This window comes from Scylla paramamosain, chromosome 15 (assembly GCF_035594125.1).
Source record: "Scylla paramamosain isolate STU-SP2022 chromosome 15, ASM3559412v1, whole genome shotgun sequence".
Lineage (NCBI taxonomy): Eukaryota > Metazoa > Arthropoda > Malacostraca > Decapoda > Portunidae > Scylla > Scylla paramamosain.
In genome coordinates, this window is record NC_087165.1 from 22,219,254 (window position 1) to 22,233,511 (window position 14,258).

Consider the following 14,258-nt stretch of genomic DNA (forward strand, 5'->3'; position numbering starts at 1 on the left):
AGAGTGACAGCATAATCATTACATGTATCATTGAAATCCTATTACCAGATATTATGTCAGAACTTAATGTTCACAAAAAAATAACTCGAAACTCAAGTTTCAATTGCTTTTGGCATGATGCTGGGTAGGAGAGTGAGAAATATTGCTAGAACTAGAGATCAGTGAAGATTGCCCCCGGCAGCATCCAGTACTGTTCCTCAAAGTTCTGGGCTGCAAGGGAGTGGGTGGCCTCAGTTCTGCCAAAGGACTTGACTTGCCCCAGAACTGGATGAAAGTTGAGGACCTGCATGTGTGTTGTATCCTCTGCACCAGACCGCTGTTTAGAGATGTTTTTCACCTTGACTTGCTGGACATCAGCAGTGTGTGATGCAGCTTCTGGCATGGTGAGATATCAGTCAGACAATTTCATAACAATACAGAATATAAATGCATTGCAATACAGAAACTAAGAAATCTTTTATAAACAAATCAAAATAATACTTATTTAAGTTATAAACTCAAATTCTTGTCCAATGGGTGACTGAAAGGAAATCAGTATGCTCACTACATTGTCTTATCTGGTGTAAAGTTACATGTGAAATGGGAAAAAGATTAAGACTAAAAGATGTATGCATGTGGAAAAAAATAAATAAATAAAAATAAATAAATATATAAAACATGGTTGATTGTGGTTTTCAGCTTTTTGACAGATACATTTGAATGAAAAGTTAATATTATTATCTATGCACCATTTTTATGAAATCAAAAGAATATTTGACATGCATAATGTTTCTCCATTAAGTTAACACATCTTCATTGTCAGATTAAAAAAAATGAAATATTATTTTTTCCTACTTTTTGAAGTTCCAGACCTAGAAAAATATCAAAATTAGAGGAAACTTTTTTTTTTTTTATTCACATGAAATCAAAACATGAAACATTTAGTTTTAGGCCTAATACTAAGAACAAAGTAGGTGTACAAGGTAAAACATGTTGAGCAAAATATGGACTAATATTTGAGGATGACTTAGAGGTAATTAATTGGTCTTGTGATTCTGCTAGGTTCAGGAGTTGCTTGGTCAATGACACGAGGTCCAGGTGTCCTTGATGGTTCATGTAGATCAGGCACACTTGGTGAGCCTGGTGCATTGTCCAGAGAAGGTTGCAGCCTTGGGAATTCTACTGGCAGTGCAGCAGCATGTTATGGCAGTGATGGGTAATACTTTTAATTTTCAGCGGTTTAAGAGAAATTGAAGAGAATGAAGAAAGAGAATGCCTTAGCAAAAACAACTGAGTAAGTGCATGCCACCAGATGACCACCTTGGGAAGACAGGGAGAATGTAATAGACATTTGTAGATTATTATGCATGACTGGGGTGAGCGTCCGCCGCCAAGCAGCAACCCAGTAGTTATACATTTTGTTGCCCACACTTAACAATTACTACCACCACTACTACTACTGCTACAACAACAACAACAACAACAACAACAACAACTACTACTACTACTACTACTACTACTACTACTACTACTACTACTACTACTACTATTACTACCACTACTACTACTACTGCTGTTGCTGCTGCTGCTACTGCTGCTACTACTACTATACTATTGCTACTGCTGCTGCTGCTCTTTCTGCTACTACTACTGCAGTTATTGTTGCTGTTGCTGCTACAGTTCATGGTGATAATGATGCTGATGTTTCTAAGGAATATATATTTTTCAGTGTATAATAGGTGTGCGGACATTTTTCGTTAAATGCGTAGCACAGCTGAGGAATGCCATACCAGCATTTGTAACAAGTAAGAAATTCCAGCAATATCCAGCAGGTTCGCAAACAGGAATAGCGCTGAAGCTGGCACGTATAGCATATTGATTGCTATGTACACTTGGTCACACCCACAGATACTTGGTTCTCTTCTTTCTCCAGCTCGCCAGCCCGCCAGTCAATACCGGAGACGTCACGGGAATGTTACTGTGATAGGGAAGTAGGCATAAGGCAAATAATAAAAAAAAACGTATCGTGGCGGTGGTGGTGACCATATGGGAATGACGGTGACAAATGATGACTGCTGGACAAGCGACATAGATGTATAACGCTTGGCTGAAGGAGTTTCCAGCGCGTTATGAATGTGTTCCCTGGTATCTTGTGTCATAACTTTCCGTAAATATTGGGCTGGTGAGCGTGGTGGTAGCAGTAGTAGTAGTAGTAGTAGTAGTAGCAGCAACAACAACAACACGACCAACAGCAGCATCAGTAGCATTCTTGTAGTGACAGCAGTAGCAGCATCATCAACACAAGTAGCAGTAGTAGTAGCAGCAGTAGTAGTTGTGGTGGTGGTGGTGGGAGTTGTTACTCACCAGGTGAGGCTACCATGGTCCTAATGGTGGCGGGGCGACTGTGAGACGAAGTGAGGGAGTCCTGGTGAAGGAAGAAGATTGGCGATTAGTGCAATGACTGTAGTAGTAGTAGTAGTAGTAGTAGTAGTAGTAGTATTGGGTAGTACTGTAGTAATAATGACGGTCATTACATTTGGTAGGAGAGTAATCATGGTGGTCTTGAGGGGCAGCGGGGAAGGGAGAGGTCAGCAGTAGCCGTGATGGTATTCATGGCAGGCAAGGTGTATTGGAGTAATAGTGTTGGTGTAGGAAGTTGAAAGAGCAATGAATATTAGTAATCAATAGTAATACTCATACTTCTTGTATACATTAATCCTGTGAAAATGGTCCTTTATATTCTTAACTGAGTTACCTCATGATGTATTTAGACACTTCGGTGCGAATAGATTATCATAACACACGTATACGTAATTATCAACACATATTAAAACATAAATGTCCCTATATTTCGGAGCATTTTTTTTTTTAACTTAGATTAGGAATAGTTTCAAAGACCACAGACGTGATTAACCTGATTGTCATAGTTTTTTTTTTTTTTTTGTTAATGCTGCAAAAATCTTATCAAATTTGTGACAATAATGAAAATACCTTAGAAACCACTTATAACTTTCAGTAGAGTTTGTTAATATAATCGAAACATTTGAGAATGTGGTTCCAGATGTTCATGAAAGTGTCACATCACATTCACATGACTAGTGAGTGACATGTGTTATCGGACGGTGCGCTCACGTCGATGATCATGTTACGTATTATGTATGAACCACCACTCCTTCCTGTCGCCCGCCTGGCGCTACTCCGCGCTACTCCCGAGCTGCCGCTGTGGCAGATTATGAGTATATATATATATATATATATATATATATATATATATATATATATATATATATATATATATATATATATATATATATATATATATATATATATATATATATATATATATATATATCCTGTTAATTAAACTTCCGCAGTATGTGTGTGTGTGTGTGTGTGTGTGTGTTTAAGGATGTGTTCGCGAATATCAACTTTTCATTTATATCATAACAATGCAGGGAACGTGTTGTGCATCACGGTGAACTGAACGCTTAGTTGTTTGACCACCGGTCATAGCTGCTGTAGTCGTGGCAAAGTTATTCAAATCGGTTGCTTCATGTTGCTCTACACGTGTTGCTGCCTGACGCTCCTATTTAACTCATTGATGTGAAAAAAAAAAAAAACATGGTAAATTTGCAATCATGGCTCAGTTCACGTTATTCTCCCGTCACAAGCCGTGTGTGTAATTCACCTACGGTCGTCTGCTGGTCATCCAGCCACCCCTTACTCTACGGAAAGAGCTCAGAGCTCATAGTGACCGATCTTTGGGTAGGACTGAGACCACTTACACACCACACAACGGGGCAGCGAGGTCACAGCCCCTCGGGTTACATCCCGTACCTACTTGGTGGTAGGTGAACAGCGGCTACACATTAAGAGGCTCGCCCATTTGCCTCGCTACATTGTGTCTCCCTTACATAAAAGAAAAATATAGAGAAAATCATCTTTGCATTATGTTATATAATATTGAAACTCCATCTATTCACCTAAAAGGCTGTCACCAAAAAGCTCCCACGAACTTTTTTTTATCATTTATCATTTATCAATGGCAGTTATGTCAAATAACCACAGTATCAAACGAAATACACCTGACGTTTCCAGGAGAAATGGTAATAAAAAGATTGTTTCTTATTGTTTATTGCATGACAAGGCACAAACACTAAATGAAAAATTCAATCATTAGATGCATTTTAAGTGTACAGTGACATGATATAATTCTAAATCAGTGCTCTTCAGACTAATATCACATAGAGAAAGAGAGAGAGAGAGAGAGAGAGAGAGAGAGAGAGAGAGAGAGAGAGAGAGAGAGAGAGAGAGAGAGAGAGAGAGAGAGAGAGAGAGAGAGAGAATGGATTATTGTATATCATATGAGAGAGAGAGAGAGAGAGAGAGAGAGAGAGAGAGAGAGAGAGAGAGAGAGAGAGAGAGAGAGAGAGAGAGAGAGAGAGAGAGAATGGATTATTGTATATCATATGAGAGAGAGAGAGAGAGAGAGAGAGAGAGAGAGAGAGAGAGAGAGAGAGAGAGAGAGAGAGAGAGAGAGAGAGAGAGAGAGGGGTGTTCAGAATCGCGGCAGTGTCAGTTACATAGACAAGGAAAATTAATAGCCAAAGATAAATTTGCCAAATCAATATTCATCTTTGAACTAAGTATATGTGAAATCTGCTTGACATTGAAATAGACTGTCACATTGGTAAATTCCATAGCATGCTAGAAGTGTGTTACCCCCCCCCCAAAAAAAAAAAGTAATTTGGTCAGGGGACAACACCTACTTGTTATAGTGTCTAGGTCCGATGTCTTCAGCACCACCACATCTCGCAGTCACTTACGTGCATTAAAGAATAAAGTAAAGCAAAAATCAAATAGGAAGAAGGCATAACTCTCTTTTACACAGCAAGAAACCGAAGACCATGATAAAGGAAATGAAACAGATTGGAACCATACTTAGCGAAGTCTCTGCACTTCTACTTGGGTTATAGAGTATTATCGTGCCAGTGTTCAGAAAGGCTCTGTTCCCTCACCAAAACTATTTTCAAAAGCCACAGGGATGATTAGCCGGGTTCTCAAGAGTGTTTCTCCTGTTCATAATGTAGAAATCTTGTTCACTTGACACTACAACCGTAAAACTACCCTTAAAAACCAGTGTCACTTCAGTTAGAGTCTATTGAAAGTGACCGAGGTGTAAGCAGAAGTATTTCAGAATATGGTACTATGCTGTACGATCTCTTGCATCCCTATTGGTCTAAGAGGTACTTATGGGTTCAAGGCAACGCAATGAGCTTAATACATTTTACTTAACACTATCATTTCTTGGTGTTGCTTGGGTTACGATAGCATCAACGTTTAACAGAGCCACTACAATATAAAAACCAGATCCATTTTAATTTATTCATTCATTACTTAATTTGTAGAGTTCATTTAATCCTTTCACTGTTATTTGGCACATATCTCCTTAATTACTAACCACTCTATGACATCTTTTCTTAATCTACAGCAACTTCCAAACATTATACTGGCCAGAAATTGCAAAATCCACTCTCTTTAATCCCCTTCTTTCTTATAGATAATTATAAAGATCTCAGACAATATTTCTACTGCTGTGAATTGTTGCATATCACGAACCCAACACTCACCTGGGCCATGGCGGTAACCACAACACGGCCCCCAATCAATGTGGCGCGGCCGTCTCCACACCTTCGCTCATCGTCGCCGGTGGTGTGACGGATCCAACCACTGCCGCCACTCACACTGAGCCCAGCAGCAGCAGTCCTCCTGACAGGCTCTCCTCTCCCTGCCTTGCGCCGCCGCTGCTACCTGCTGCGTGACAAAGAAAAATAAGAATAAAAATAATGAGGAGGGAGAGATCGAGAGGAAAGGTGAAGAAGTGGAAGTTGTCCAGCACGAATTGATAAAGGATGGTGAATTAAAGCAGAGAGAGAGAGAGAGAGAGAGAGAGAGAGAGCTTCTCGAGAACCCTCACCTTGGTAACCTACACACTGGCCCACTCATGTTTTATTATTATTGCTCCTACTGTTGCCTCGTGTGTGTGTGTGTGTGTGTGTGTGTGTGTGTGTGTGTGTGTGTGTTGGGTATTATCTGTATCGACAACGTGCATAATATAAATGCAAATAAAACTTTGAAAAGACGACAACAACGCAATTCTGCAGAGAGAGAGAGAGAGAGAGAGAGAGAGAGAGAGAGAGAGAGAGAGAGAGAGAGAGAGAGAGAGAGAGAGAGACTTAAGTACCTACTATACACACGAACAGAAGCTGAAAAACACGGATAGACAGATATAGAGTTCTTTGAAGCACGCAATGGAAGGAATAACGTGACAGGGAAGATGGTACAGTATAATAATACATATGGGGAATATACATAATGTCCTGTGTCTCAGTCAGTTTACCAGGCTAATTTGTTCCCAGTATTACCAGGTGCGTGTCCAGCGAAGATGGGTGGTGTTGGTGAAGACAGTCAATATTCGTGCATAGCAAATCCTTGTGGGCGAATTTATTGCTGAGTAAGACTATCCCACGTGAATCCCAAGCCACTGCAGGCATGAATTAATTATTTGTGCTGAGAGAGAGAGAGAGAGAGAGAGAGAGAGAGAGAGAGAGAGAGAGAGAGAGAGAGAGAGAGAGAGAGAGAGAGAGTAATGTAGCTATATAGTTACAAAGGCAATTAATGGCACATGAAATGATAATGTTAATTCAATACAACCGCAATATCGCATAACTCTTTTCAAATATGTATACTAGTATCATATATTTTGATCCACAACTATGACATTTTTTACCAAGTGATATAAAAGTATTAGTTCTTTGTGACAACTTACTACAACTGAAAAAGAACATTAATTGTCGTTTATTTCATCATCAAAACCTGCAGCTCCCATTTCATTGATATAAATTGTCTCTCGTTCACTGTAATATATCGCACTATATATATATATATATATATATATATATATATATATATATATATATATATATATATATATATATATATATATATATATATATATATATATATATATATATATATATATATATATATATATTCTCTCTCTTCGAAAGAAGCACAGTTATGCAGTCAGTGTTTGAAAACAACAGGTATATACTGTAAGTATAAGTTTGTCTCCTCTCCTTTCCTTCTTTTTGCCTTTTCTTTGTGCCTCCCTTTAGGCGTGTATCACGAGGACTTATCTCGAGCCTGAATGCACGCTATTAGACGCACAAGCGTATTTCGTACAGTACCTTGTAGAACTCCATCTCGCATTATGAGGACTTCTCCCTAATTCAGGCCTGAAATGAACGCTAACGTAAAGTTTGTTAGAGAGAGTACACTCGTAAAACTCCTTCATGTCCGTGTCCCTAGATTTTTCACGTGTTATGCGGTGTGTGGAGTCAATGCATGATAATTCCCTTCTCCCGTCTCTTCCTTAAAATTCTGCTTTATTTTCAGTCATGAAGCTTGCATTTAAGAGTTAAAAGAAAAATGTGTGCGTATATTTTGATACATTTGCGACTACTTGTGGTTTATTAGACACTGTACAGATTGCGTAACTGTATTGCGTAAGTAGTCTGCTGACTCTCGGAGCCGGGTGCAAGATAGGTAATCTCAATACTATTATTCATATTTTTCCTAGCAAAAAATCATTAGATAAAAAAATTGTACGTAACAAATAACTTTAAATATATTTTTAAAATTTATAGTAGTAAGATTAATGTTTTTATTGATACAATTACTATAAGAATTGTTACTGCATTATTGCTGTAAAGAGGTTGAGATGACACCTGGTGTTTGTTTACTTCAAGGACGCCATGCCGCTTTAGGTAATTCTTCTAGCAGTGGGAACCATGCGTGAGGATACATGTAGAAGGGAGGAAAGATAAGACTCAACATAAAAAGGTAACTGGAAAAGAGGTTGTGGTTATTGGGAGAGAAGATTATGAAGGGGGTGAAGCAAGAGGCGCCCGTAACAGGAAGATCCTTGTACCTCTGTGTACTGCTCTAGTGAGACCAATACTGGATTATTCATCCTGGTGCTGGATGTGGAGGGCATCCAAGCTGGTGCCAGAGTTAGCATAACTCCGGTACAAAGAACGATCTTGGTCTGCAGACACTAGAGGACAGACGCACGAGGGGAGACATGATCCAAGTATACAAGCTTGTTCACAGCAATGAAGATGTTCCTTGCACAAGGTTCTTTGGCTTCAGCACCTCTGGCATGAGGGGGTGCATGTTAAGTTGGCTGTGCCTCACCACTGGAAAACCACTCACGGGAAACTTGTTTATAGTACCCCTGATACAGGAGTGGAACCTACTTCTAGACGAAATTGTTTAAGCTCCTTCAGTAGCCATATTCAGTTCCAAGTATGATGCATGTAAAGGATTATGAGAAGTTGAAAGGTGGCACATAAGTACTAGAGGTGGAGACAACAAGAAATTTTTCTTATTTCTCCACTATCCAGTATTAGGTAAGCAGAAACACGGGAGAGTCCCACCAGAGTTCAATATTTTCTTTTATTCACCGAAGATATTAAGATATAATTCCATGAAGAAGTGACCATACATATGCAAGCACACTTTCACAGTTAAAGTTAAAATAAAGGAGAAATAAGTAAAAAACTTCCACTATACATTTATAAGAAAACATAATTATTATTTATCAATGTGACACAGATTAGATATAGATTGGAATGAATATTTTGATGGAAATAATGTGAAAGAAATGTGGTTAGGGAGTGTATGAGTTGTCATGAGAGGGTACTGAGGTGTAATGGGTAGCATGACTGCCCAGAAAGTGGAAGGTCCCAAGTTTGACACTGGGTGGCTCTTGCTTTTCAGGTGCAAGTCCCTTGCTCCAATAGGAAGTGACTAAAGTCTGTATTCCTTTAAGAGAAACTAAGAAAGAGGCAGCATTAACCTTATATCCTTATATTATATTAAATAAATGGTATAAAATTATCATTTTTTTGTAGCATGCTTTTGCTGCTCTACAAATATCTGTTAGAACTGGTAGGAATCCATTGGTATAGTACATATAGTGGACTACAAAGAGAATGGCTGCTTCAAGATTCTATGAATAATTCTACCAATTCTTTCAGCTAGTAATGCTGCGAGGTGCTGACTTGTTCAAAAGATTTGTTCAGTCACCTGCTCGAAGGGTCATCAAGTATGCATTTGATAAACATCTTTTTGCAACAAATGTTACAATCTCACTTACATTATCAGGTAAATCAGGAAGTTTTGTTATAAATGCATATCAAGAGAATCTTAAATACTTTGTAATTCTTAATCAGAATGCATGTAATTACTGTATATAAATTTATTTCATTGTAAATATTCTTGATGCATCCTTCACATGTCATTTTGCTATCTCTCCACTTCTTAGGGATAGGTGATATACTGCAGCAGCATCATAACATCATCCAGCAGCAGCAGCACTCATGGGACAGGGCTCGGACACGCCACATGACCTGCACTGGTGTGACAGTGGGTGCTCTCTGTCACCACTGGTTAGTGTGTGTGTACTTTGATGGGCCCCAAAGATTGCAGCAGGAGTTCATTAGCTTTTCAAGTTGGAGTAGATTCTTTAGATGATTGAAAATATGTACATCCTTTTTAGGAACAGGATGAATGTAGGCAAACTTCCAAGAAGAAGGAAAGGTAGATGTTGAAAGACAGAGCTGAAAGAGTCTGACTAGGCAAGGTGCAAGCACAGAGGCGCAGTTTCAGAGAACAATAGGAGGGACCTCATCAGGTCCATAAGCCTTCTGAGGGTTTAGGCCAGCAAGGGCATAGAAAACATCATTGCAAAGAATTTTAATAGGTAGCATGATGTAGTTAGAGGGTGGAGGAGAGGGAGGAACAAACCCTGAATCATCCAAGGTAGAATTTTTAGCAAAGGTTTGAGCAAACAGTGTGGGTGTGTCCATACACCAGCACACGGTGTCCCTCCTACATAAAAAAAATAGTAAGGATCTGAATACATATGAGAGGGCTTCAAATGTCAGGTTAAACCCTTTACTTCATATTCAGAGCTTAAACCCGCTTATTTTTTTAATTTTTTTCTTCCAATCCCTGCCTAAATTGAGGTACATCCTAAAAACCCATGTGTCTTATAAGCTGTCACCCTTTATCAACCACCTGTGGTTGATAAAGGGAGAGTATTTTGTACTCTTCACACACTGTAAAAGCAGTTACATTTTGTACTGAAGATGACTCATAGATTATTTGACATCATTACAAGTTTCAGGAGTATGGAGGCAGAAACATATATTGTACCAAGACATTGCACTGTATATGCTTCTCAGTGTAGTCTAACTCTCCATCAGGTATGTGCTTCTGGACCGCCGCCTGCCGGGACGCTCACTGGCAGTAGTGTTAAAGAAACTTCTGGTAGACCAGCTGCTGTTCTCACCAGTGTGCCTCACTGTGTTCTTCCTGTCCCTGGGGTTGTTTCGGGGTGGTGACTGGAGCACCTTTGTCTCTGATGTGTGGCAAAAGGGCTGGCGGCTGTATGCAGCAGAATGGCTTGTGTGGCCACCAGCACAGCTGGTAAACTTTTATTTGCTGCCCACCAAATTCAGGGTCCTCTATGATAACTCTATCTCTCTTATGTTTGATGTTTATACCTCCCATGTCTGTTACGATAAGAAGATTGTGGAGGATGACTAGTGTGTGTGTGTGTGTGTGTGTGTGTGTTTGAATATCCATACCTCTGTGAGTGTGTCTTGTGTACATATGCGGACATTCCTTATGAAAAACAGATGTATATATATATATATATATTTATTTGTTAACTTCACATTGCCTGAGAACAGATGTATGAGTGAAAATGTATTTAAATGGTGTGATCCATGTACAAACTGTAAAGAATTGTAATAGGGTATATATATTATTTGAAATTATGAATAGATTTTACTTACCTAATCCTTGGGTTCTGCAGTGCACTCAGCAATTGATATTGTGTTTTGTAGTACACACCCTTAATACTTCACTGTTTGGTAAGCTCAGTGGCAAGGTTGTAGGTTGCCAAACACAAATCAATGCAGAATCTATTTGTACTGTCTAAATCAGTGGCTCTTAACCCCTGGCTCATGACCCAATGTTGGGTTGCCAAGCTCTAGGCACCATCACCTTTTGACTTGCCCACCCTGCTGGCGGCAGGAGGTGTCGTCCCACTCCAAACAACCTTCTGTCATTCACCTCATCTGTGCCTTTCTGATGAAGACAGGACAACTACCACGCCTGTGATAACCTCATAAGTTTCTGCCAGGGCTCATACTATCCCCATAGGATCATCGCAGCCCCACAACATCAAGACCAAAAGACCAGGTGGTTTTCAGCTGTAATTGTGTGTAAATGGTCAGTATCACCATCTGGAATGACACAAGAAGTGAAGCAGTAGTAATAATAGTAGTAGCAGTAGTGGTGGTGGTGGTGGAGTGGTGTAAGTAAGGAAATAGAAGAGGAAATTTTGTGTGATTTTACTTGGTTTATTTCTGTGTTGGTGTTGTGGCCTCGGCACAAGAGAGATCTATACAATTTGCTTAGTAATGAAGAGGTGCGTTGTGGCTCCAGCAGATAAAGCTCATAAATTTCTAATAGACTACATGGGGGAAAGTGATCAGTGGAGCTCCACAAGGGCCAGTCAGTACCGGCTCCAATAATGTTTGCAGTATATATTAATGACATGACTGAAGTGAACAGTTATGTGAATTTGCTGATGATGCCAAGTTACTTTACAAGATGGGAAGGGATAATGATTGCCAAGCACTGCAGCAAAATTTGAACAGAATATGGAAATAGAATCAAAGATGGGAAATGGAATTCAGTATCAGAAAATGAAGGAGAATGTTAGGCAACTATAAGATGGGAAATGAAAAGATTAAGAAACTGACAATGCAAAAGGACTTGGGAGTAATTGTATCCAATGATTTATCACCAGAGAAACACAAATAGATTATAAGTGAAACTTACAACATTGTGAGGAACATAAAAGAAGCATTCAGATAACTAAATGAGGAAATGATGAAGAAACTGATCGAAGCTATGATATGGCCAAGGTTGGAATATGCAGCAATAGTGTGGTCATCAAGTACAAAAATTAATATAAGGAAATTGGAGAGGATTCAGAGGTCAGCAACAAAGTTGATTCCAAGTCTTCAAGATTTACCATATAAAGAGAAATTGAGAAGTTTGAATCTACAGACGTTGGAACAGCAGAGGGAGAGAGACCTGATTGTGATGTATAGGCTGTTGAATGAATGGTTAATCTGGATATCATGTCTGTGTTACATAAAAGCACGAAACTCACATGGGATGCAAGAGATTCAAAAGGACATGGAAAGAAGTTGCAAAAGGCCTCCTGTAGAAGGAATATTATAAAAAAATAGCTTTCCTCAAAGAAAAGTAGAGACATGGAATAGCTTGAAAAAAGATGTGGTTCATGATTTTAAGGCCAAGTTAGACAATAGTAGATGTAGAGGCGTGACAGCTCCTCCTGTATACCACAACTATATATAGGTAAATTATCTCTCTTTCTCTCTCTGTACTACCAGTTAATCAGGACAGGACTCAAGATAATGGTTAAAAACTAGGAAAATTTAGGTTTAGGAAAGAGACTGGGAGGAACTGCCTCACAGTGTGGTGAACGAGTGGAATAGGACAAGCGGTCATGTGGTCAGCACAAACACGCTATAGGTAATTTCAAGCAAAGGTTACATGACCATATGAATAGGGAAGACAAGTGGTAATAGGAAGGCTGACAGGGGGGAAAGGATAAAAGATGTTCATGGTTATGGTTAGTACAGGATTGGAGTCATGTATAAAGCACTCAGAGGGGTAAATGGTTTTAAACACTGCCAGGACCAGTTCAAATTTGGCGCTTGAATTAGTGACACATGGATACTTTGACAATTACAATTATAATGGCTTATAATTTAGCTCTACAGGTTTATACTTTATTATATTTTAGTTGTCTTATTTCCTATTAGTATAGCTTAGTATAAGAGAAATTGGTACATATTATTGGAAGCAGAAATACTATTTTTGTGGATTGGTTGATACTAGGTGGGTGTGTAGTGCGCAGCTGCAGACTCAGCGTTGGCAGAGGAGGGAAGATATCTGAAGGGTGCTGTAATGCTGCTGCCTTATTTAACCTGGATTTTTCGATGAACAAGATGGTGACACGGGCCATGGCTGCTTCTGTGTGCTAGTGCAGGCTTGGCACTTGCCGGGAGGTGCCTGGGAGGGCCGGGAGCTTGTTATGAGGGCCGCGAGGGCTCATAAAGTTGGTAAGTGACGTACCCCACACTTGTCTAACTGGCGGAGTTTACGCGATTTTTCGTCAAACGCCATCTTGTAACAGGCGGTAACTTTTGATAGTGTTCTGTATGATAACTCCGTATCACGCACAACAACGAAACAGGTGTAGGTTATATTTGTGTGTTTTGATGGCAATTTTTTAAGGCTCGTATTCCACATATTTTCTCGTTAAGAATATATTTATGACTCAATATCCCACGGTCTTACTAACGTTCCTATCCTCCAGGACAAAATACCCACAAATTAACCACAGCAGAAAATCAAGAGCCACCAAGATTTAACTTATTAAAATGTTATTAGCTGGGATCCTGTATATATGCCATTACAGTAAAATCCCTCTTATCCGGCATCAACGGGACCGCCGACATGCCGGATACTTGAATATTGCTGGATACTTGAATAGAAGTGAAATTATGTCCACAATCACCACCCTACACCCTGTATTTGCTATATCTCTCATTAGTCATAAGCCAATCTTGTCACTAAATGGAGCCACATAACTATGCTTTCATATCCACTGGTTCTCTCTCTCTCTCTCTCTCTCTCTCTCTCTCTCTCTCTCTCTCTCTCTCTCTCTCTCTCTCTCTCTCTCTCTCTCTCTCTCTCGTGTATGGATGTTATCAGGCAAATCAAGTGAGAGTAATGACACTACTGCTTTCAATTCTTGTGTAACATCCTGCTGCTACTGCTGCTGTTGCTGCTGCTGCTGCTGTTGTTACTACTAACAATATTATAGTAATGTTAATAGTAATAGGTTATTACAATAATAATAATAATAATAATAATAATAATAATAATAATAAGATACTATTTAATTATTATTATTATTATTATTATTATTATTATTATTATGACTATCATATTGAAATAATAATGATATTAATTTAGGTAAGTAAATTATTATCATTATTGCTGCAATAATAATATTAATAATAATAATAATAATAATA

The 14,258-nt window shown here is 39.0% G+C and overlaps 2 protein-coding genes and 1 long non-coding RNA gene across 5 annotated transcripts in view; 2 read left to right on the forward strand and 1 right to left on the reverse strand.

Moving 5' to 3' along the window:
* Positions 1-237: 237 nt before the first annotated feature.
* Positions 238-5,912, reverse strand: LOC135107664 (uncharacterized). Its single transcript, XR_010271882.1, has 3 exons — positions 5,610-5,912; positions 2,344-2,404; positions 238-375 (listed from the first exon to the last, which is right to left on the reverse strand). It is a non-coding gene; the product is annotated as an uncharacterized LOC135107664 (long non-coding RNA).
* Positions 5,913-7,746: 1,834 nt separating this feature from the next.
* Positions 7,747-10,889, forward strand: LOC135107666 (mpv17-like protein 2). Of its 2 annotated transcripts, none has more exons than XM_064017791.1 (4): positions 7,747-7,808; positions 9,084-9,210; positions 9,371-9,494; positions 10,314-10,889. In XM_064017791.1, exons 2-4 carry the CDS (start codon positions 9,090-9,092, stop codon positions 10,654-10,656), a joined length of 588 nt encoding a protein of 195 aa, XP_063873861.1. In that variant the 5' UTR covers positions 7,747-7,808; positions 9,084-9,089; the 3' UTR covers positions 10,657-10,889. The 2 variants fall into 2 exon arrangements, with proteins under 2 accessions (XP_063873861.1, XP_063873860.1); XM_064017790.1 differs by having other exon boundaries at positions 7,766-7,884.
* Positions 10,890-13,059: 2,170 nt separating this feature from the next.
* Positions 13,060-14,258, forward strand: part of LOC135107670 (mpv17-like protein 2) — a 10,476-nt gene continuing 9,277 nt past the window's right edge. For both annotated transcript variants that reach the window (XM_064017797.1, XM_064017796.1), the window contains exon 1: positions 13,060-13,277. In XM_064017797.1, the coding sequence (XP_063873867.1) occupies positions 13,250-13,277 (28 nt within the window). In that variant the 5' untranslated portion in view covers positions 13,060-13,249. The remainder of the gene's footprint in view (positions 13,278-14,258) is intronic.

What these genes read in the sequence shown, in the direction of transcription:
- LOC135107666 (XM_064017791.1), top strand. Translation starts at nt 9,090, where the DNA reads ATGCTGCGAGGTGCTGACTTGTTCAAAAGATTTGTTCAGTCACCTGCT. An exon ending in AATCTCACTTACATTATCAG is followed by an intron (nt 9,211 to 9,370) that starts GTAAATCAGGAA and finishes TCCACTTCTTAG; the next exon opens with GGATAGGTGATATACTGCAG. An exon ending in GGTGCTCTCTGTCACCACTG is followed by an intron (nt 9,495 to 10,313) that starts GTTAGTGTGTGT and finishes ACTCTCCATCAG; the next exon opens with GTATGTGCTTCTGGACCGCC.